Source organism: Martes martes (genome assembly GCF_963455335.1).
Source record: "Martes martes genome assembly, chromosome: 9".
Taxonomy (NCBI): domain Eukaryota; kingdom Metazoa; phylum Chordata; class Mammalia; order Carnivora; family Mustelidae; genus Martes; species Martes martes.
Window position 1 is genome coordinate 72,720,688 of NC_137896.1, and position 25,772 is coordinate 72,746,459.

Consider the following 25,772-nt stretch of genomic DNA (forward strand, 5'->3'; position numbering starts at 1 on the left):
CTGCATCAACAGAGCTGCACTTCACAATGAGTACTCCAGCAGAGGCACACAGCCCTGGGTGTGAGCACTCCAAGCCACTGACCCAATAGGGTTCATCTTACTGGAGCAGCAATTTTAGTCAACAGATACAGAGAAGAAAAATTTTTACTTATGAAAACATTACTTAATAAGCCCAATAAAGATATGAATGTTTAAAATAACGTGAAATTTCCAAGAAACTTCTCACACCAGACTGCTTTAAGAAACACTTGAGAGGGGCGCCTGGGTGGCTCAGGGTTAAGCCTCTGCCTTCGGCTCAGGTTGTGATCCCAGGGGGGTCCTGGGATCAAGCCCCACATCAGGCTCTCTGCTTAGCGGGTAGCCTGGTTCCCCCCACCCTTCTCTCTGCCTGCCTCTCTGCCTACTTGTGATCTCTGTCAAAGAAATAAATAAAATCTTAAAAAAAAAAAAAAAAAAAGAAAGAAACACTTGAGAGCCTTGAGGAAAGAGAAGGAGGTATTAAGTTGACACCTTGATTGACAGTATTAGTACAGGAAAAAACCACACTCATTTGGAAACTAGAAGACCCAGGTCTTACAGAATTTAAAACAGGGGAAAAAAGGAAAGAAAAGAGGATAGAAAGAAAACATGAGGGACTGAGTAATGAGGCAGACAACTTTAGATTGCAGGGATACAAGGTAAGTGGTGGCAAATCTATGTGGCTGTAACTACAAGGAGGAACATTTTGGAAATGTATGGGGTATTTTTTTTTAAGATTTTATTTATTTATTTGAGATGGAGAGAGAGTGAGAGCACGAGATAGGAGACAGAGGGAGAGGGAGAAGCAGGCTCCCCACTGAGCAGGGAGCCCAATGCAGGGCTCGATTCCAGGACCCTGGGATCATGACCTGAGCTGAAGGCAGCCGCTCAACCAACTGAGCCACTCGGGCTCCCCTGTATAGGACATTTTTAATGATCCTAATTATTGGGGAGGACTCAATGGAACTTTAGTGATCCCAGTATATTAGATATACCACAATTCATGGAATAGCCACACATAACAAAAAATTATTACAAGATTTTCAAATGTAACTGTACAACTACATACAAGTGAAAGAATTTTGACACTAAAAGTGAAGTGCTTTACCATTAAGTATTTTTTGCAGTTTTTAAAAAAAGATTTATTCATTTATTTGAGAAAGACCAGACTTACAAAGTAGTTTGGGGGGGGTGAGGGGAGGGGCAGAGGGAGAGAGAGAACCTCAAGCAGATGTTGAGCCAGGGAGCCAGGAGACCCATGTGGGGCTCAATCTCATGACCCAAGATCATGACCTGAGCCAAAGGCAGACACTTAACCAACTGAGTCACCCAAGCACCCCAAGACTGAAGACTATTTCAATAGTCTAGAACCAACTGTCATTACACTGGCAATAAGCAGACATAAAACAAGCACTATCACAGAATTTCATTAGTAATTTTGTTGTTAGAATGCTTCATGTTACTGTCATCCTTTCTGGTATGACACAAAAGGCAATTTATGTTGCAAAAATTAGACACTGACATTACTAATTTATTGCTTGTTAGTTTTCAATCTTATGGATTCTGTCCCCAGAAGCCCACTGCACAAATTCTCTCTGACTTGATATGTCAATGCTTTTCCTCCCAATTCTTCCTTTGCCTCTATTCCTTTCACATGTAACAATGTTCAAAAATAATGTTCTGTGATACTAAGTAACTACTGCATTCCATATCATTTCATAAAGGATTACTGTGACACTGTATTATAGATAAGGTCAGTTTATCTGCAAGAATGTAATACTTCCTTTCCCCCAGCTTAGTACTCTAAAATTAAACTTACTTCCCTCTTTTTTTATCATAATTAAGTAAGTCATACCTATGATTCTTTATCCTAGCACTGGGTTTTGGGGTTTTTTTTTAGATTTTATTTATTTGTCAGAGAGAGAGAGAGCGCGCGCACACAAGCAGGGGGACCAGCAGGCAGAGCGAGAAGCAGGCTCCCCACTGAACAATGAGCCTGATGCTGGACTTGATCCCAGGACTCTAGGATTATGATCTGAGCTGAAGGCAGATGCTTGACTGACTGAGCCACCCAGGAGTCCTACTAAGTTTTTATTTTAATGTCTACAATGCTTTTATTTTCTTGTATGTCTTACACAAAATGTATTTCGACCATTTTAAAATTTAAACTTACTCATAAGTAGAAGCAAAATCTGAAAACCATTTTGAATCTTTAGTGTAATGCTGCCTGCATGTTTAAAATACATTTGTTTTATAATAAACTACTGTCCCATTATGGGAACATTTTATGGTTAGACGTTATTTATATTTACGGAGTCCAAGATGGTGGTGGCAGAGGAGACCTTAGTTTCCTTTGGTCCCAGAAATTCCGCTAGATAGCTATCAAATCATTCTAAACAACCTGTGAACTCAACTGGAGATCTAAGAAAAGAATAGCTGTAACTCTACAAATAGAAAAGCAACCACCTTCTGCAAGGTGGGAGGTGTGGAAAAGTGAATCTGAGGTGATATATGGCAAGATAAAATGCAGGGGGAGGGAGTCTCCAACAGCCAGCTACTGGAAAGTGATAGAGCAGCAGAGCACAAAATCAGAACTTTGAAAAGTGTGCTCTGGTGAGGGACATCCCGGTCTGAAAGGCACTCGGGCAGTAAAGTGGGGGCGGAATCCCAGGTGGGACAGTGTGGTCTCAGGACCCTCAGGGTCACAGAAAGATCGGGGGTGCCTACTGAGTTAGAGCTCCCAAGTATCAGAGCTGGGAAGCCAGCTGCAGAGAGTAAGCCCAAGAAGAGGCTCTCAGCTCAGGTTGCCATAAACCATGAACTGTGCACAGTGGGGCCACAGCTCTCTGAGCAGGGGCCCAACAAGCAGCACAACTGGGGAGATCCCCCTTCCTTCCCTGGGAGCAGCAGCATGGGAGCACACCACAGGAGTCTACAGGATTTGGCAACTCAAAACAGAGTCATGTGCCTAAGATAGAAATGCTTGGTCACAGGCTGGGGGAGGACAGATGTGGACTGAGACCAGGGAGATAGGAGTGACTGACTGCTTTTCTTTAAGGGCTCAATGAGAAGTGGGGCCACAAGCTCTCTACTCCCAGGCTGGAGATCGGGAAGTTGTCATGTTCATTCTCATCCCCTGAAGCTGCGCAGAAAGCCTTCTGGGAACAAAAGACACATAGAGCACACCTGAGCAGATTATTTAGCCTGGCCCTCTGACAAGCGCAGCGCAATTCCACGTCGGGCAAAGACATCTGAGAATTAAGGCAACAGGCCCCTCCCCCAGAAGGTCAGCAAGAACATCCAGCCAAGACCAAGTTTACCAATCAATGAGAACTGCAAAACTCCAGCACTAAGGGAATATAGCATATAGAATTCATGTTTCTTTCCCCCACGATTCTTCAGTCCTTCACAATTTAAAACCTTCTTTTCTCTTTCCTTTTTCAATCAATTTCTTATTTTATCAACTCTTGTTAAAATCTTTATTAATTTTCATTTTTACAGTTACATTAAGTCCTTTCATTGTATTTAATTTTATTTTTGCATATATGTAAGTTATTTTCTTTACACTTTTGGGATGCAGTTTATTCTAACAGATTAAAGTATACCCAAAATCTAGTGTACAACTCTGTTCTCTTCACCTGTCTAATCATATTCTTTAAGTTTTTTTTTTCTGTTTCGTTGTTTTTAAATTTTCATCTTTACAGTTATAGTCTAATCCCTTCAATGTATTTAATCTTACATTTGAATAAATATAAGATTTTCTTTCTTTACACTTTTGGGATCTAGTTTTCAAACAAAGGGACCTGTAAAATACAGATGAGATCCAGTGTATTGCTCTGTTCTGTTCACCAGTCTGATAATATTCTCTTTTTTGGTTGTTTATTTTATTTTTTTCAGTTTCGCATCTCTTCTGATTTCTTTAGCTTGTATTTCTCTGGGGTCGTTTTGCCATTTTAGTATTTTGTTTTCTCACTCATCTATTCTTCTGTGGACAGAATAACAAGATGGAAAAACTCACCTCAAAAAGGAGAAGGGTCAGTACTGACTGCCAGGGACCTAATCAGTATCGACATAAGTAAGATGTTGGAACAAGAGTTCAGAGTAACAATTATAAAGATACTAGCCAGGCTTGAAAAAAGCCTAGAAGACACCAGAGAATCCCTTTCTGGAGAAATAAAAGAACTAAAATCTAATCAAGTCAAAATAAAAAAGGCTACTGAGATGCAATAAAAAAATGGATGCTCTACCTGCTAGGATAAATGAGGCCGAAGAAAGAATTAATGATATAGAAGACCAAATGATGGAGAATAAAGAAGCTGAGAAAAAGAGAGACAAACAACTACTGGATTATGAGGAGAGAATGAGAGATAAGTGATGCCATTAAGCAAACAATATTAGAATAACTGGGATCCCAGAAGATGGTGGGGGGGGGCACACAGAAGGCATACTGGAGCAAAATTATAGCTAAGACCTTCTCTAATCTGGGGAAGGAAACAGGCAAACAAATCTAGGAGGCACAGAGAAACCCCCTCAGAATCAATAAAAAAGGTCAACACATCAAGATATTACAGTGAAACTCGCAAATCTCAGAGACAAAGAGAACATCCTAAAAGCAGCCCAGGGACAAAAGGGCTATAACCTATAAGGGTAGAAACATTATACTGCCAACATAACTGTCCACAGAGACCTGGCAAGCCAGAAAAGACATGTATCATACATTCGAGATGCTAAATGAGAAAATGCACAACTAAGAATACTTTATCCAGCTAGGATGTCTTTCAAAATAGGAGAGATAAAAAACTTCCATGTCAGGGATACCTGGGTGGCTCAGTGGGTTGAACGTCTGCCTTCAGCTCAGGTCATGATCCTGGGGTCATGGGATTGAGTCCCATACCGTGCTCCCTGCTCGGCAAGGAGCCTACTTCTCCCTCTGCTCATGCTCACTCTCTCTCCCTCTGATAAATAAATAACATCTTAAGAACAAACAAGCAAACAAAAAACAAAAACAAAAAAACTTTCAAGACAAATAAAAACTGAAACAATTTGTGATTACTAAACCAGCCCTACAGGAAATATTAAAAGGGATCCTCTAAGTAGAGACAGCACAAAAGTAAATAGACTAGAAAGGAACAGAGACAACATATAGAAACAGTGAGATACAGGTAACAGAATGGCACTAAATTTGTATCTTTTAATAATAACTCTGAATGTAAATGGACTAAATGGTGGCACCTACGTGGTTCAGTTGGTTAAGCCTCTGCCTTCAGCTCAGGTCATGATCCCAGAGTCCTGAGATCAAGCTCCATGTCAGGCTCCCTGCCCAGTGGGGAGCTTGCTTTTCCGTCTCCTCCATGCTCATGTTCTCATTATCTCTGGCACTATGTGTGTGTGTGTGTGTGTGTGTGTGTGTGTCTCAAATAAGTAAATAAAATATTTAATTTAAAAAATGGTCTATAAAAAATTTTTTAAAAAAATAAAAAATGGTCTATAACGGCACAATCAAAGGACACAGGGAATCAGACTAGATAAAAAAGCAGGACCATCAATATGCTGTCTGCAATGGGGCGCCTGGGTGGCTCAGTGGGTTAAAGCCTCTGCCTTCGGCTCAGGTCATGGTCCCAGGGTCCTGGGATCGAGCCCCACATTGGGCTCTCTGCTCAGTGAGGAGACTGCTTCCTCCTCTCTCTCTCTGCCTGCCTCTCTCCCTACTTGTGATCTCTATCTGTCAAATAAATAAAAAACACCTTTAAAAAATGTTAAAAAATATGCTGTCTGCAAGAGACTCATTTTAGACCCCAAAACACCTCCAGGTTTAAAGTGAAGGGGTAGAAAACCATGTACCATGCTAATAGACACCAAAAGAAACCTTGGGTGGCAATTCTTATATCAGACAAATTAGATTTTAAACCAAAGACTGTAATAAGAGATGAGGAAGGGCACTACATCATAAAGAATCTATCCAATAAGAAGATCTAACAATTGTAAATATTTATGCTCATAACATGGGAGCAGTCAATTATATAAACCAATCAATAACAAAAATAAAGAAATACATCAATAATAATATAATAAAAGTAGGGAACTTAACACCCCAGTCACTGTAATGGACAGATCATCTAAGCAGAAGATCAACAAGGAAACAAGGGCTCTGAATGACACACTGGACAAGGTAGACTTCACAGATATATTCAGAATATATATATAAAGCAACAGAATACATACATTCTTCTCAAGTACACATGGACATTCTCCATAATAGATCACATATGGGTCACAAATCAGATCTCAACCAGCACCAAGTGACTGGGATTATTCCCTGCATACTTTCGGACCATAATGCTCTGAAACTTGAACTCAATCACAAAAAGAAATTTGAAAAGAACTCAAATACATGGAGGCTAAAGAGCATCATATTAAAGAATGAATGGGTCAACCAACAAATTTAAGAATTTTTAAAAATTCATGGGAACAAATGAAAAGGAAAACACAACTGTTCAATTTTGGGATACAACAAAGGCGGTCAAAAGGGAAGTATATAGCAATACAAGCCTTTCTCAAGAAATAAGAAAGATCTCGGGGCGCCTGGGTGGCTCAGTGGGTTAAAGCCTCCGCCTTCAGCTCGGGTCATGATCCCAGGGTCCCGGGATCAAGCCCCGCATGGGGCTCTCTGCTCAGCAGGGAGCCTGTTTCCTCCTCTCTCTCTCTCTCTCTCTCTCTCTCTCTCTGCCTGCCTCTCTGCCTACTTGTGATCTCTGTCTGTCAAATAAATAAAAATCTTTAAAAAAAAAACAAAGGCAGTAAGAAAGCTCTCAAATACACAACTTAACCTTACACCTAAAGGAGCTGGAGAAAGAACAGCAAATAAAGCCTAAATCCAGCAGGAGAAGAGAATTAATAAAGATTAGAGCAGAAATCAATGATATAGAAACCAAAAGTACAGTAGAACATATCAATGAAACTAGGAGCTGGTTCTTTGAAAGAATTAGTTAAGACTGATAAACCTCTGGCCTGACTTAACAAAAAGAAAAGAGACCCAAATAAATAAAATCATGAATGAAAGAGGAGAGATCACAACCAACACCAAAGAAATACAAACAATTATAAGAACATATTATGAGCAACTATATTCCAACAAATTAGGCCACCTGGAAGAAATGGATGTATTCCTAGAGATGTAAAACTGAAACAGGAAGAAATAGAAAACCTGAACAGATCCAAAACCAGCAAGAAAACTGAAGAAGTAGTAAAAAATCTCCCAACAAACAAGAGCCCAGGGCCACATGACTTCAAGGGGAATTCTACTAAACATTTAAAAGAACTAATGCCTATTCTTCTGAAGCTGTTTCAGAAAACAGAAATGGAAGGAAAACTTCCAAACTCTTTCTATTAGGTCAGCATTACCCTGATCCCAAAACCAGACAAACACCCCACCAAAAAGAATTATAGACCAATATACCCCTGATGAACATAGATGCAAAAATTCTCACCAAAATACTAGCCAATAGGATCCAACAGTATATTAAAAGGATTATTCACCACAACCCAGTGGGATTTATTCCTGGGCTACAAGGTTGGTTCAACATCCACAAATCAATCAATGTGATACAACACATTAATAAAAGAAAGGATGAGAACCATGTGATCCTCTTAACAGATGCAGAAAAAACATTTTACAAAGTACAGTATCCTTTCAGGATGAAAACTCGACAGTGCAGGGACAGAGGGAACATACCTCAATACCATAAAAGCCATATACGAAAAGCTGGCAGGAAATATCATTCTCAGTGGAACTGAGAGCTTTTCCCCTAATGTTAGGAACACGGCAGGGATGTCCACTATTACCACTACTGTTTAACATAGTACTAGAAGTCCTAGCCTCAGCAATCAGACAACAAAAAGAAATAAAAGGCATCTGAATCAGCAAAGAAGTCAAACTCTCACTCTTCCTAGATGACATGATACTTTAGGTGGAAACCCCTAAAGACTCCACCCCAAAATTGCTAGAACTCATACAGGAAGTCAGTAAACTGGCAGGATATAAAATCAAAGCACAGAAATCAGTTGCATTTCTATACACCAACGAGGCAGAAGAAAGAAATTAAAGAGTCAATCCCATTTACAAATGTCCCCAAAACCGTAAGATACCCATGAATAAACCTAACCAAAGAGGCAAAGAACCTGTACTCAGAAAACTATAGAAACTCACGAAATTAACTGATGAAGACATCAAGAAATGGAAAAATGTTCCATACTCATAGATTGGAAGAACAAATATTCTTAAAATGTATATGCTACTTAGAGTAATCTACACATTCAATGCAATCCCTATCAAAATACCATCAACTTTTTTCACAGAACTGGAACAAATTATGCTAAAATTTGCACAGAACCAGAAAAGACCCCAAGTAGCCACAGGAATGTTGAAGAAGAAAAACCAAAACCACTGGCATCACAATTCTGGACTTCAAACTCTATTACAAAGCTGTAACAATCAAGACAATATGGTATTGACACGAAAACAGACACAGAGATCAATGGAACCAGAAATAGACCCTCAACTCTATGGTCAACTAGTCTTTGACAAAGCAGGAAAGAATGTCCAATGGAAAAAAAGACAGTCTCTTCAACAAAGAGTGTTCGGAAAATTCGACAGCCACATGCAGAAAAATGAAACTGGACCATTTCTTTATACCATACTAATGGATGAAAGACCTAACTGTGAGATAGGAATCCATCAAAATCCATAGGCAGCAACCTTTGTCAAGTCAGCCACAGCAACTTCTTGCTAGACACATCTGATCTACAAAGGCAAAAATGAACTTTTGGGACTTTATCAAGATAAAAAACTTTTGCACAGTAAAGGAAACAGTCGGCAAAACCAAAAGACAACCGACAGAATGCAAGAAGATACTTACAAATGACATATCAGATAAAGGGCTAGTATCCAAAATCTATAAAAAAACTCATCAAACGCAACACCCAAAGAATAAATAATCCAATCAAGAAATGGGCAGAAGAGGGACGCCTGGGTGGCTCAGTTGGTTGAGCAGCTGCCTTCGGCTCAGGTCATGATCCCAGCGTCCTGGGATCGAGTCCCCCATCGGGCTCCTTGCTCCGCGGGGAGCCTGCTTCTCCCTCTGCCACTCTGTCTGCCTGTGCTCACTCTCTCTCTCTATCTCTCTGACAAATAAATAAATAAAATCTTTAAAAAAAAAAAAAAAAAAAGAAATGGGCAGAAGACATGAACCAAGATTTCTCCAAAGAAGACATCCAGATGGCCAACAGACACATGAAAAAATGCTCCACATCACCTGTCATCAGGGAAATACAAATCAAAACCACAATGAGATACCACCTTGCAACATTCAAAATGGCTAAAATTAACAAGTCAGGAAACAAAAGATGTGGCCGAGGATATGGAAAAACGGTAACCCTCTTACACTGTTGGTGGGAATGCAAGCTGGTGCAGCCGCTCTGGAAAACAGTATGGAAGCCCCTCAAAAATTTGAAAATAGAGCTAAATAGAGCTACCCTATGACCCAGCAATTGTGCTACTGGTATTTACCCTAAAGTTACAAATGTAGTGATCCGAAGGGGCATATGGACCCCAATGTTTAGAGCAGCAATGTCCACAATAGCCAAACAATGGAAAGAGCCCAGACGTTCACTGACAGAATGGATAAAGATGATGTGATATATATGTATATAATGGAATACTACTCAACCATCAAAAAAGGGAAATCTTGCTATTTGCAATGATGTGGCTGGAACTAGAGGGTATTAGGCTAAGCAGAATAAGTCAATCAGAGAAAGATAATTATCATATGGTCTCACTCATATGTGGAATTTAAGAAACAAAACAGGGGATCATAGGGGAAGAAAGGAAAAAAAACAAAATGAAATCAGACAGGGAGACAAACTATAAGAGTCTCTTAATCATTGAAAACAAAGTGACAGTTGTTGGAAGGGAGCTGGGTGGGGGGATGGGGTAACTGGGTGATGGACATTAAGGAGGGCACATGATGTAATGAGCACTGGGTGTTATATAACACTGATGAATCACTGACCTCTACCTCTGAAACCCATAACAAATTTTATGTTAATTAATTTAATTTTAATTTTAAAAAGACATTATTTATATTTCTTTTTGTCACTGAGTGTGGATAAAGTATATAGGTAAATTATATTACTTATAAATTTCATTTGAGAATAACTACACAATACAAAAGGGGGTGCTGCCTGCTTTAAACCTAGCAAAGATTTCAGCAAAGACACCATGTTTCTTCAAAAGACCAGGAACAGCCATAGTGAAACTTCTAAGGAAGAAGGTTTCCATGAGAGCAAGAATGATGGGATGCTTCAGGAAAGACATGGTAATAAGCAGAGTATCAAGATGCAGGGGAGAACTATAAGCACTGACTGACACTAACAATGATAAGCTCTGACAAAAATTTCCAGGAAAGAAGAAAGCCATAGATATGTATTAGCTACCATGCAGGACTTAAAAGGAACCAGCTGCCTTTGTAAAGGTACACCTCAGGGCAGGAAGTAAGACGCTTGATTATAAAAAAGCAAGTAAAGGACTTACTGAAGAAGAAATTATTGAAGAAATTGCCTTCTCTCTCCTAGCATTCACCAAAGATTTTCTGAAGCAGTCAAAATCAGCCAGGAAAATTTCAAAAAGATAACTTATTGGGGCGCCTGGGTGGCTTAGCAGGTTAAGCCTCTGCTTTTGGCTCAGGTCATGATCTCAGGGTCCTGGGACTGATCCCCGCATCAGGCTCTCTGCTCAGCGGGGAGCCTGCTTTCCCCCAGCCCCGCCCGCCTCTCTGCCTACTTGTGATTTCTCTCTCTGTCAAATAAATAAAAAAATAAATAAAATCTTAAAAAAAAAAGATAACTTATTTTGAACACAATTAAAAGGTCCCTGAAATCTACAAGACAGTGATTCCAGTCAAAGCCTAAATGGCCTCATATTTTAAGAAGGCCCAATCAATCTAGTCCATGCCATGTTTCCTCCAGCAGAATTAATACTCAAAAGGAAGCTTTACCACAATACTTTAATGCTAAATTTTGGGTTTTCATAATAAATATTTGTAAAAATATATTTGAAGATGTACCCTTCAGCTTCATGGTGAATTTTGCTCTTTTTATTGTTGAAATGGGTTTCCTTGTTCTAACCCCATAAAATCTTCAGGAAAGAAATGATCTCTTACCACTCTATTTGTGACCACTGTCCAAAAACCAATTAAGAGCTAAATTCAGGATGATCTATAGTCATTTTTAAAAAATTCTTTTCATTGAGGAGCACCTGGGTGGCTCAGTGGGTTAAGCCTCTGCCTTCGGCTCAGGTCGTGGTCTCAGGGTCCTGGGATCGAGCCCCGTGTCAGGCTCTCTGCTCGGCAGGGAGTCTGCTTCCCTCTCTCTCTGCCTGCCTCTCCGCCTACTTGTGATCTCTGTCAAATGCATAAATAAAATCTTAAAAAAAAATTCTTTTCATTTATATCATTTCACTATTTACTTATGACCTAAGAATCTTTTGAAGTCTGCCATCCTGCCATCTGCAGTCATTTTCAAAAAATTCAATGGTAAGGGTGTAACAAAGGCTGCTGACTTCAGTGAAGCCTGAGAAATGATCAGGATTAAAAGAACTGAACTGAGGAGGCTATAAGAAGTCACGAAATAATGAAAACATGCCTAGAACTGAGACAGAAAAATCACAGAAATAAATCTTAAAGGACTTAATTTATAAAAAAGAAAGGAAAATAACTCAAGTATATAAAATGGTGCTCTTCAGGGAATGAGTTCATGTGTGTATGACAAACAACTCTAGGTAATGAGAGGAGAGGTAAATCGAAGAAAACTGTAGAAACTTTCCTAAACATAAACCTCAATCACAAATAGTTTAGGAGATTTTTCTTAGGAGCGCCTGGGTGGATCAGTCAGTTAAGCCTCGGACTCTTGATTTCAACTCAGGTGTTATCTCAGTGTTGTGGGTTCAAGGCCCGAGTTGTAGAGCCTACTTATTAAAAAGAAGAAGATTCTCAGCCCAGCCTGGTGTGGAGCACAGGAAGCTCAGGAAGCTCCACAGGTGCTGAGGCATGAGCTCCTGGGCAGTTGGCTCCCTCCCGCTCTCCCCTCCCCCACACATCAGCATGAAAGCCTTTAGTCCAGTGAGGCCCATTAGAAAAACCAGTCTTTTAGACCACAGCCAGGTCATCTCCTGGAGCAAAGCCTTGGTGGAGGACACACTGAGCCTGCCGTACAACATAACTGCTATTCCAAACTCATGGAGCTGGTGCCCAAGCATCCCCAGAACAAGAAGATGAGCAAGATGAAAACCCTGCAACAAGATAACTTGAACCTGCACATTACCCTGGACTTGCACCCCACTCGTGACCTGGGCAAAACCAGGCATCCAGGGCACCAATGACCACCCTAAACATGGGCATCAGCATCCTGTCCTTGCAGGCTTCTGAATTCCCTTCTGAATTAATGTCAAACGACAGCAAAGCACTCTGTGGCTGAATTACACGGTGTTCATGACTTTCCTTTTCTTTGCACAACAACAAATCCACAGGATTCGTTCTTTTAAGACACTGAACTATTTATTTTTCTAAGATTTTGTGTATTTATTTAGAGAGAGAGGGAGACAGTGAGACCATCTGTGCACACGAGGCGGGGAGTGGCAGAAGGAGAAGCAGACTACGATGCTGAGATTACGATGATTACGATGCTGAGATCGTGACCCCCAGATGCAGGCAGACGCTTAACCGAATGAGCCACCCAGGCACCCCCTGAACTTATTTTTCAACCATTTCACAGTGAGAACAACAAGTTGAATGGACATTTTTTAAAAATGGAAAGAAAACTAAGACCCTCTTCCCCAGGGTATTCTCTGACCTGGACTGTGATATTAGTTATTTATGAAAAAGACTTTTAAATGCCCTTTCTGCAGTTGTAAGATTTTCTTTATATACTATTTTCACAATGGGGAGTAAAAACACTAAAATCCAATTTAAAGAGACTTTGCCTTTTTTCAAAGGTGGAATGTGAATATCAGAAGAATCCAGTGTTCAGTTACTTAAATGAAGTCTTTTGGCCAGAAATGACCCTTTTGATGCAAGCCTAATGAATGCTGTGGGGGCGGGGTACAAGCCTGCGAACTCTTTAATTAGAGTTTTCTTGTATAGTGGCAGAGATGTATATTTCTGCATACAAGGAAAGGGCAATCATGTACTTACGCTAGTAAACTTAACCCTTTCATACAAAATAAATCATGTGTTTGCTGAATGGTGAGTGGCTGCTTTATTTCAGAAGACCAGTGCTTATTGGTTTTTTTTTTTTTTTAAATGATTGTATTTATTTGACAGAGAGAGAAGGATCACAAGTAGGCAGAGAGGCAGGCAGAGAGAGAGTGGGGAAGCAGGCTCCCTGCTGAGCACAGAGCCCAATGCGGGGCTTGATCCCAGGACCCTGAGATCATGACCTGAGCTGAAGGCAGAGGCTTAACCCACTGAGCCACCCAGGTGCCCCTAGTGCTTAGATTTTTATTATGCTACGTTATAACTAAACCCAAATAAACACAAGTGCAAATTTATGTAAACTGTGTAAGATTATAATAAACATGTCTGAAGTTAAAAAAAAGAAAAAATGGGTTTTTTGTTTTTTTTGAAGTAGCCCAATGCAAGGCTTGAACCCACGGCCCTAAGTTCAAAAGTCAGACACTTAACCAGATGAGTCAAAGTTTAAGAGTATTTTAAGACAAGTATGCTAAGACTAAAAATTGAGAGCTAGATCACAACTAGATAAAGCCTTGTTAACAGGGAGAAATAATACTTCGCAATCAAGTCTAAAATCACTATTTACCAAAAAGGACAGATCATCATACTGTACTCTGTAAACTCAGAATACAAAATGTACCAGAATTAGAGATCTTGAAGAGTTAGGATGTACGTAAAAGAAGTTATAATCAGCCAGACATTCATAATCCTAGTATGTTTAAACATTACATTCTAGTGTGTCTAAACCAAGAAGCCATGCATGTGAACAGCTTGCATTCCATGAACAGTCACTAAAACTAATGCTTCTTTAACTGGGATGTGGGCACCCTCTGGAATATGCCAAGCTCCTCTCCTTGAGGCATTATTTTACTTGAAGAATTAAAACACATGTGAATATATAATGAAGAATGCCAAATGTGCATTACTTTCAATGATAAAATACTAGATTTCAAACAAAAATCTGCTGTCTTTGGCCACTATGGTAATGTTAACTGTCAGATATCCTGGTAGGAAATTCTTAAGTGAAATTTCAGGTATAATTTAAAGAGGGCAATAAATTATTTTAAGAGTCAAGTTACAAAGAAATGAGCACACTGAAATGTATATTTGCTTATCTGAAATAACCCAATTATTTCTCAATTATGACCAAATTCTAGAAGCCCCCAAGTGTTCCCAAAGAAGTACTTTAAAAGGAAACTTACTTAGGAAACCAATTTAATCCCAGATGTTCTGTCTTGGAATATAATATTCTTTCTACCATGTCATAAAGTGGTCTCCAAGGTAACTCCAAATCATCTCTTGAAAGAAGTTCCTTTTTCCTAATTAAAAAAAAAAGTAAACATATATGAGTATACTCATGTGCAGCTGTTTATATATGACACCTACTACACAGGGAGGACAGTTGTTAAATGCTACTGTCATCCTGGTGGGCCCTGCTTTCCCCTATCCACAGCAACTCACTGGTAGAATGCAGCAGTAGGAAAAATAATGCATCAGATTCTTATTGCTGCTCAAACCTCAAAGAGCACCAGGTAAAAGGGGGATTTAAATTTGTGCCACCATTACTGCCAATGAATTTCCTATTCTCCCATGTTATCTATGAAGCATTTAATGTTTCCAGCATTGTGCTGGGTACCTAGGAGTAAAGAATAAATGATTCATGACTCCTCTAGGATCTTACCACATATAAAACGGAAGAGAACTAGTTTAAACGAACAACAGGTGACATATGTTTCCACGTGTGCTACAAAACAGAAGGCCTCACAGAGGAGACAGAATTTTAATTAATTAACACATATGGCTTAAACTTATGATAAAATTTTCTGCAACCTTTTTGCAAACTGGCAATTTGGGAGTTGGGTCTTCTTACCAAAGAACACTTAGCTTGTGTTGCCTAAAACCTTGAAGAAACAAACCAAAAACTACTAGGAGAAATCGCAGGAAATTTACTTACTTTAACAAGTTGATCAAGAGACGGGCAAATCCCTGCATCATGCTGATTTCCAGTTTTGGAATTGATACCAGCTCATACAATAACTTGATAAAAAGAACATGATCTTCCTTGCTAAATTTTCTCCCATAAAGTCGAATATATCTGCAAAGAAAAGCCAATATAGCCTTTAAAAATAAGTATGGTGACATACCCATATTCACTGCAGCATTATTCATCATAGCCGAAGTGTAAAAAGCAACATGAATGTCCATCAATGGACAAATGAATAAACAAAATGCAGTATGTATTTGTGTATGCATATATATGCATGTGAAATTAGCCAATCACAAAAGACAAATACTGCATGATTCCACTTATATGCAGTATCTAAAATAATCAAACTCACTGAAACAAAAAGTGGAAAAGTAGTTGTCAGGGACAAGTGGAGGTGGGGCACACAAGGAAACCAGTTATTCAAGGAGTATGGGATTTCAAGTCATGTTAAGATGAAAAAGTTCTGAAGATCTGTTGTACAACAATGTACATATCGCTAATAATACTGTACTGTACACTTAAAAATTGTTAAGAGTAAATTTATGTTTTTGCCACAATAAAAAAAGGTGTATTGTGACACCTTAATTTCAAATGTCCTTGATGTTAAGCATTTTATGTATCTACTCATTATGTAGGAAAAATTATTCTGTTTTAATTAAGACTACCAATATTAATTTAATTAACAAAAGGCTTATAATTATAACTGAATTCTCATCAAGAGTCAATGACCAATTACAATACTGTTGTCTTATTGTTGTTTGGTCTTCACTGTCCTTTGGTCATTAATCACCCTGAAAGGCGTTCCCCTGCTCCCTTCCTTTTATTAAGCAAGAGCTCATTCAAGAGAATGATCTGTTTATATATAACTCCTAAAACTACTTAAAAACAGCATATCACAATATAAAGAATAAAACAGAACAAGAGAGTACAGATATATAAAAGTTTACCATTCAACCACAGAATCTTTGAAGAAAGAATAATGAGGGTTTGCTTAGAATCCTAAAACAATACACTACGTTACATAACTCATAATACCATATGTTTACGAGTTAACTCATAGTTATAGTAAAATTAAGTTACTATCAAAAATCATATAGTATTTTACCTCAAAGTTGTACACTTTCAGTTTTTTAACTTTAGATAACCAAGGTAATCAAAAGCATCAACTTTAAGTAAAGGAAAAGGTATCCCAAAAAGAATGACTAATTATAGACTATTTTGAGGATGCATAAGTAACAAAAACTTAAGTAACCAAAAACTTACTTAGAACAAATTAGTGGACACTTAAAAATCATAAACTCCCTTGAGAATAATCATTTTACAGACAAATATATAAACCAACAGAAAATTAATATTCCTTATATGGTCTTTAGCACTTCCCTAATAGCTAGGATCAAAATGAACGCTTAACTTCTAAAATTAGGATATCTAACTGCTTTTCCTTTCCATAAATTCCTCAAAATTCTTGGTCCACTAAAAACATACTTTTTCATTTTCTCACACTGTTGTGTATTTATTCATTCATTTAGCTCTTTTCTGTTGTTTCAAGATACAATCCCATGATTTCACCTTAATACCCTGTGACCCCATAGTACAGACAGCAGAGCAATGAGAGCGAGATACTGTTTTGCTTCTGCCAGTAATCACCATGCAAGTTTCTTAACTACAGTGGGCTGGTGAAGCAAATGGAACAGTGAAGGCAATATATAAAAACCCTAAGCCCAGGGCTACCAGAGGTATTTGAAGATGCTGAATAAATGTGGTATAGCCTCCTGCAGCCTCCCCTCAGGTTCCCTCGTAATTCTGAAGTAAAAGAATCTATGCTAGTTTCAAATGAAAGCAAACTATACTCCTAAAAACTACACGGAGCAGAGTTCAAAGAGCTATCCTTTGCTTTCAGTGGCTACTTCAGGTCTAGCCAGGACTCGGGATGCCCCTGGGGTTCTGTACTTACTCTCCTCTGTGGCTAGGATACTTCTGGGGGGAAAAATGGGGAAACATGGCTCTAAGCCACCGAAATAACTTAGCTACAGTCCATTGCATTTACTGCAGTAGAAAGACAACTATATGCTTAACATTAGGAACACAAAATTCAGAGCCTCAAATTTAGTATTGTGAAAGGAAGAGACCAACAGGGGAATTCCTAGAGGAGGTAGAACTGCTGACAAAACTAGAGATACTAGGGGATTACTCAGAAAGAAACCTATTTTCCCTGTCAACCAGGAAACAGTTCTTGTCAACCAGAAAGTGGTTCTTGTCTCAGCATTTCTCAAAATGCAGTCCAAGAAAAATTTGTTCTGAAGAGCACAAAAAGTACAAGAAGAAAATTAATAATTGTTCTTCATAAACATTGAGAAAAACAGGGGGCACCTGGGTGGCTCAGTCAGTTAAGCATCTGCTTTTGGCTCAGGTCATGGTCCCAGGGTCCTGGGATTGAGCCTCACTTAGGGCTTCTTGCTCAGTGGGGAGCCTGCTTCCCTCTCTCCCTCTGCTACTTCCCCTGCTTGTGCTCTCTCTCTCAAATAAATAAATACAATCTTAGTGTATGTGCTGCCAAAGCAAGCACTAAATAAAATCTTTAAAAAAAAAATAGTGAAAAGCCCAATCTGATATTTAGATACAACCACCTGAGAACTCCCAATTACATAAGGACTCCTTCAAATCAGTAAAAGACAACCCATTTAATTTTATTTTTTAAAATATTTTATTTATTTATTTGACAGACAGAGATCGCAGCAGGCAGAGAGGCAGGCAGAGGCGGGGGGAAGAAGGCTCCCCACTGAGCAGAGAGCCCGATGCGGGGCTCGATCCTAGGACCCTGGGATCATGACCTGAGCCGAAGGCAGAGGCTTTAACCCACTGAGCCAGCCCAGGCGCCCCAAAGACGCAAAAGACTCAGGTAGGCATTTCTGAGAAGACAACATAGAGATGACTAATAAGCATATGTAAAGATACTCAACACCCTTACTCACCAGTAAAAGCAAATTAAAAACAACAGTAAGGTACCACTACACACTCACCAGACTGGCTAAAACTAAAAAAGCCTAATAGTATCTGGTTTGGGTGAGAATGTAGAACAAATGGACATTTCATATGTGAATGTGGGTGTATAAACTCGTATACCCACTTTGGAAAAAGTGCCTTGATATTACCTAGTAAATGTTTATTAGACTGTTTAAAATGCATATCCCTGAGTTCCATCTTAAATCTAGACCATTAAAATACCAGGAGTGTGAAATGCAATAAAATTGTTAAAAAAAAAAAAAAAAAGGAAATAAAAAAACATACTCAGGGTGGAGACTAAGAACTTTCATTTTTCAATAACTACTCCAGTTGGTTTTTCTGTATATTTATGTTCAAAAATCCTACTTTTGACCATATTAAGAGATAATCTTTTCTTTTTCCAATTAATTTTCACTTCAAGTTTTAGAACTAAAAATTACTATTAGATGTCTCAAACTACTTGAAAACCTTGGTAACAATCATGATTGATCTTTTACACAGAATATTTCTTAAATTACCCAAAATATACAGATGATGTCATTATGTTCTATCATCCCACAGGAGCGAAAAACTATGAAAGATAATACAAAAGCATTTTTTACCTGCTTCCTTCCTCCTCCCAACCTTAATCAAGTATTTGTATTAATCAAATGCTTTAATTTTTAATCTCAAGGAAAGAAAGGCAGTAGCATACCAGGAACAGTAGTTATTTAATAAAGCATAGAATACTGTCAAGGTTTTTTCTACTATACATCCTGAAGACAGTTTACTATTCATTACAAGGAAGTGTAAAGTAATATAAAATTATACATTACTGAAATGAACTAAGAATTAGAGCTTGACGAGAGGCTAAAAATACTGGTTTTCAATACAAGCTTTGTCATTCACCAGTTATTTTTCTTCAAGGCAATCACTGGGTTTCTAAGGTTCTAACTACATCCATCAATCAAGTAAAATTAACATCATTTCAGAACTTTAAGACTATTCGTAATTATAAAACATGTACAACATTTAGTAATGACATTTAATCTTAAGTAAATGCTTTATTTTGGGTAGTCCTAGTCAAAAGACAAAAAAAAGGGGGGGGGAATTTTACCTATAAAATTTAAAAACCAGAGTTTAACTATATTCATTTAAAACACTTGTAAATTTTTTTGAAAGATTTTATTTATTTGAGAGAGAGAGAGAGAGCGCGCGCGCGTGCACAAGCAGGGGAAGGGGCAGAGGGAGAAGCAGGCTCCCCAGTGAGCAGGGAACCCCATGCAGGACTCAAATCGCTTTAAAAAAATTCTACATCTACGGTTGCCTGGGTGGCTCAGTCAGTTGAGTGGTTAAGCATCTGATTCTGGAGTTTGGCTCCGCTCTCAGTAGGGAGTCTGCTTGAGATCCTCTCCCTCTTCCCCTGCCCTTCTCCCAGCCTTGTTTGTGCTCTCTCTCTCTCTAATAAATAAATAAATATTAAGGGAAAACAAAACAAAACAAAACAAGCCACATCTAGCAGTATGTCCTAAGTAATAACCTAGAAAATCAAAGTCATAATGCCAACCCACATGTGCAGTAAAATTCTCCTGGGGGAAAAGAAAAGGAAGCTGACTTAAGAGAATAGTTTGTTAAATTGTAGTTTATGCCTTTAGATAAAATGTAGACATTTAAAATTATGGTTTTAAGGAACTTTAGTGGATATGAAATTAAATGTCATATAAAGAAAAAAAGCAGAATACAAGGGGCACCTGGGTGGCTCAGCAGGTTCAGCGTCTGCCTTTGTGTCAGGTCATGATCTGGGGGTCCTGGGACCAAACACCGAGAGCAGGAAGCCTACTTTTCCCTTTCCCTCTGCCCTGCTCGCATTCTCTCTCTCAAATAAATAAAATCTTTCTTGTTTTTTAAGATTTATTTATTTATTTAAGAGAGAGAACATGGAAGGAGAGCAATGTGGGGTTCAATCCTAGGACCCTGGGATCATGACCTGAGCTGAAGGCAGATGCTTAACCAACTAAGCCACCCTGGTGCCCCAATAAAATATTTTTTTAAAAAAGCAGGATACAAAACATATATGAATATAACCAGAGAAAAATACATAATCATACATTAAGATTAAAAGAAAAATAAACACCATAACACATTACCTCTATGTGGTAAAACAGAGTGATTTTCATGTTCTCCTATATAACTTTGTTTATTCTAACTTTCTAAAGTAAGAAGGCATTATTTTTGTAATTAGAATTAACATGTAAAAACATTTCATATCAAATTTCTCTTATAAAATACAATGTTTAAGATCAGGTAATGAATATTTCTGCATTTCTATGTTTCCCTTAATAAAAACAGCCCTTATCAGAGATTACTAAAGTCCTACTTAAAACAGCAAAGGAGTCAAGTTGTATGGTTCTCACTAACCAAAAATGACATCAGAGCATGAACCATGGTAACTGACTGCAATGTATGTTTAAATCCATTGAGTTCATAATGAAACTAAAAAATATTAAATACAAACAAAAGAAAACCCCACAGGTTATGCCCTTGAAGAATGGTATCGAACCAAATCATTATCTTAAAAACTGGTAAATAGGGCGCCCAGGTGGCTCAATCTGTTAAGCCTCGGACTCTGGATTTCAGCTCAGGTTGTGATCTCCGCGGTTAAATTCAGCACTCCCTCCAATGAGCCCATGCTCGGCTCGGAGTCGGCTGGGAGTCTGCTTGAGATTCTCTCCTTCTCCCCTCCCCCTGCTTGCATGGGGCACGTGCTCTCCTCCCCCTCTCACTCTAAAATTAATAAATCTTAAAAAAAAACATTGGTAAATAAAGAGAACCAATGAAACATTTATCCTGGCTTCTACAGGAATTGTACCTCAGGGTAAACAATAGTTCAGGTGCAAAAGTTTTTTAGAGAACTTCAGCTAATAAGCAAAGAACCATTTTGCAATCTCTAAAGAATGTACAATGGCTATTAATATCACCAAAAGAGAGCCAGGGATTATGTGTCTCCTGATAAAAGTATACCATATACCCGATAACTAGTCTTGATAAAGAAAATGAAATTTTATGTGCTGAATAGCAGCAACAAAATCAATGACTGTTATGTCTCTAACATTTCAATCAGACTTCAACTAAAAGTAATTAAAATTATATAATTAATAAAGCTAACTTTAAAAGACAAAAACTGAGATTACAGAAACTGTGCCCTCTTTTTAATCTTCTATGGAATACCTAGAAAACTGGTCACAAACTCACTTAATTCTAATACAGACATTATTCTGGCCAAAAAATCTAATTATAATAAAATATAAATTTGAAAATATTAACACAGTATAACAAAAAGAAACCAAATTATTTAAAAACACACAGTCTTAGAAATTCAATAGCCAGTATCTGATTTAGGGCATTCCCCCTCTAAGAAGCACTTCCTTTAAAACCAAAAACCTTTAAAGGTACAACCTTTAAAACCAGATTCAAGACAATAATGACTATTCTTACTATTATTATTTAGCATTATTCTGAATCTAGGGATTAAAGAACAAACTAGGAAACACAAATAGGGGTAACTATTCCAGGAAGGGTAAAACAATGTTGTCGTCAATGCTATGATTTTCCCTAAAACATCTAAAATCAGCAACAAAAACCCCCACTTTAAGACTAAATAAGAAAATCGATAGACTATGTTTCTTGAAATTAGCAGCCTTCCTTACAGTAACCAGATAAAAAATAGTGGTGAATGGAGGTAAACTGTCCATTCATAATATCAACAAAAAGATTAATTAGAAATTTCTCTGAAAGAGGTCTCCTGAGTGGCTCAGTTGGTTAAGTGTCTGACTCTGGCTCAGGTCATGGTCTCAGGGTCCTGGGACTGAGCCCTATATGGGGCTCCCCACTCAGCAGGGAGTTTGCTTCTCCCTGTCCCTCTTCCCCAGGCCCCTGCTCGTTCTCTCTCTCTCTCAGATAAATAAATAAAATCTTAAGGAAATTTCTCTAAGAGAAATGTATAGGAATTACATTTTAAAACAATAAAACTGTACTAAAATGTAAAATATCTGAATAAATGGTGAGGCATAAGAATTTTTAAAACTATGTCTTCATACCTGACAATGGTCATGGTCATTTTATTTGCTTTAAAATACTTGTCAATGAGATACCTAAAAAAACTCTTCCCTCTAACCAGAACAAAACAAAACAAAACAAAACCAACCTTTCTCTGCACTTTACTGTCTTTTCCTTCTGTTCCCAAGATATCACCAATGAAAAAATTAAAAAAGGCAAAATGTGCGGAGAAAGCCAGAAGATCAGGAATTAATTACTTTGACTTGATTACGGGACTAACTCCTTCATCGTAACACATAATATTAAAAACGCAGATACAGCTTCTCATTACTAGGAAGAGTGAATGAACAGATAAAATGTAGGCTTTCCTCATAAATCCCCCTTTCTCTTTTCACTCAATAACCCATGTATTCAAAATGCCTTTCCAGATGTGACGAAATATGTACTGGAAAACGAAATATACAGAAATAAGGAAGACAATTGAAGTGGAGTTTTGTGATTTTTTTTTAACCAATGTTTCATCATAGATGAGTGTCCACTGAACTGACTCTTGAAAGATTAGAAAGCCATCATCACTCTGAATAAGCAACCGAGGGTCAAGAAAATCTGAGCCAGTTGAGGAAAGAGGCAGGAACAGACACAGCAGACAGGTTTAGGGAGAGGAAGAGCAAAAACAGCATTCTTCTGTGACAAAAAGACACAACCAAGAGAATGTTTCTTACTCTTTCATCTCACTTCCAAAGAGGTCAAGCTGAGGATCAAGAAAAGTAATACACCATCACAAAACAAAACAAAAAACAATACAGGATATCAATTCCAAGTGTCTGCTGATATGGAAGAAAGGCAAATTAGGACTTACCTAAAGTGGAGAACATTTTATGTTGCTATGCTCTAGATTACTTTGCAACTCCCAACATTATAATCAACTCTGAATAGCCAGAATATTTATTGATTTCAACACAACAGCCAAGCCAGCAGGAGCAGCAAGGTTCTACAAATTTGCAGAGAATTCAAAGTGCTCTAGGCCAGTCCCTTGGGCAAGTCATTTAATCTATTTGTAAAGCCTGGGTTTCCTCACAAGGCTATGGTGGTGAGTAGCTGACTAATGTACAAGAACGACATTCTGATTTAACTGATCTGCAGTGGAGCGCCAAGGACCAGTTGTTTGTATGCTTCCCGGATGTTTCACTACATTTGAGAACCACTGCACCTTTGCAGACTGGAGTACAGATACAGTTTAAAATAGATTTAAATCATTAAAAATAAAATATAATCTGCTTCAAATAATATTTCTTTAGTTATGAGTTTAAATATACCTTAAGATATTTGCTTACTATATATTTTCTTGTGAATTAGTTGTTTATATCCTTAGAAGCCTAGCTATCCTTTAAATCTTCCTCTTTCGCAGAGTCTTCCTTCATTCCCAACCAAAATTGCTATCTCTGTCCTATCTGTCCTTTAATAGCTTATACCAAACTTGAGTGTTTTCCACATTCTATTTCTTTCTAGAGTTATACATGTATACATTATTGTACTTCTTTAAATGACTGACAGGTAAGGATGACAGGGACATGCCTATATACATATGTAACCCTCAACTCTAACCAAACACTGAAACAAGGTGGGCATTCTGAGAAACATTTTTTTGGCTGACCAAGTGTATATCTTGAGAAATATACTGGCTTTTATAATTAAAAAGAGCTCACGAGAACTAGTTCTATCTTTAAAATAAAAAAAAAAATCCTTTAAACTAACAATAAATATTTTACCAAATTAAGCAAATTGGCCTTAAAATACTGAGTAGGTTTCCGAAACACACTATAAAACAGGTCTATTATCTTTACCAAGTATAGTACTTCTGAAGGAAGGCTCTAAATAGACAAGGATGTCTGAGGTACACACCCTTCTCTTTACCCCCATCTATACCACAGGCTAAACATTCTCACCAGAGCTTCAGCATATTGTATTTCAGAGCTATATTCTTTATGACTTATTAAAACTGACATGACAACTTCTGGAGCAATACAGTCATTCACTATTAATATCTAATAATGATCCCTCTCTTCTTTTCCCAGTTGCTTCTCTCTGGAGTAATGGACAAGGGGCACTCATCTCTTGAAATGCTTTACCGAATGTCAGTTAAGAGCCAGACAAGGCAAAAGGGAATGGAAAGTAACAAATGGTCCTGGAGCATAAAGCCTAGAGGGACACTGATAACTTAAGTCTTTCAGTATAATGCTCCAAGTACCTACTTTAACAGTTACGTGGTCAACTTGTTCATATCTCTGTTCCCCCATGTTAAATGACTTTCTCAAAATTCCTGCTTACCTAACCAAATTCCACCTCAAGACTCAGATGCAGTTCTTCCCCAGGTAGCCTTCCCAGGCTATACAGCCTGGGAGTTTGCTTCCTCTGGGACACATGGTTAAGAGAAAGCCCTGTGGTCATCAGACAAATCAGCTAATACATTACACCTCACTAAGTTTCATTTCTTCAAGGGTAAAACTGGGATAACAAACGTACCTACAATTCATAGGGTTGTTTGTGAAAATTAAGTAAAATAATGAATGTAAAGTCATTAGCATAGTGCTGGCACACTCTGAGGCCTCAACATATGGTAGGTCGTATCTACGCCATTCATTCAATAATCTATTAACTAATGCTCTCCTATAAGATCTCCCAGTTGACTGATTTTTTAAACTGTTGCAACTTTTCATTTTTACCCCTTTTGTCTTTGTGGCTCAAGGTGTAGGTGTTGACCCGACGATCTGAATTATAGAAACCTGTAAAATCAGTAGCTTTCATATTTTGGGAGCCACAATCCACTGTTATAAATATATAACCAAGTACATACATAAACATGTAAAAAACTGGAAAAAAAAAAGCTCATATAAAAACCTGAAATTAAGGTCATAAACATTCACCCTTATTACTTCTAAGTTTACTCTAAGAATTCTAATTTAGTTTACTAACAAACAAACAAACCCCTCAAAAGAAAAAACTAAAATGATTTCACAACCCTTTGGTCATAACCCACAAATGAAAAATTCTCTATTAAGCCCTAATGAATGAACATACAGATAAAAAATTGTGAGACCATACAAACTAAAAAAAAAAAAAAAAAAAAAAAAAAAGGCCCCACAAAATGAAAAAGTTTTACAATACTTGCCTATTTAATTATGATTTTTAAAAAATCATATTTTAGGGGAACCTGGGTGGCTCAGTGAGTTAAGCCTCTGCCTTCGGCTCAGGTCATGATCTCAGGGTCCTGGGACGGAGCCCTGCATTGGGCTCTCTGCTCAGCGGGGAGCCTGCTTCCCCCTCTCTCCGCCTGCCTCTCTGCCTACTTGTGATTCCTCTCTCTGTCAAATAAATAAATAAAATCTTTTTTAAAAAATCACATTTTAAATCATTCTGGAATTTGTTAAATGATAACTGTTTTCTTG

General features: G+C 38.0%; 1 protein-coding gene and 1 pseudogene across 2 annotated transcripts in view; one reads left to right on the forward strand and one right to left on the reverse strand.

Annotated features, from left to right (window-relative positions):
- Positions 1-25,772, reverse strand: part of PSME4 (proteasome activator subunit 4) — a gene marked incomplete at its 5' end in the record, with an annotated part of 112,963 nt that overhangs the window by 79,166 nt on the left and 8,025 nt on the right. Inside the window, 2 exons of the mRNA XM_080812619.1 lie at positions 14,504-14,620; positions 15,256-15,396. Of these exons, the coding sequence (XP_080668745.1) occupies positions 14,504-14,620; positions 15,256-15,396 (258 nt within the window). The remainder of the gene's footprint in view (positions 1-14,503; positions 14,621-15,255; positions 15,397-25,772) is intronic.
- On the forward strand, positions 12,174-12,546 carry LOC308348510 (DNA-binding protein inhibitor ID-2-like; annotated as a pseudogene). Its single transcript has one exon. The product of its transcript is annotated as a DNA-binding protein inhibitor ID-2-like (transcript).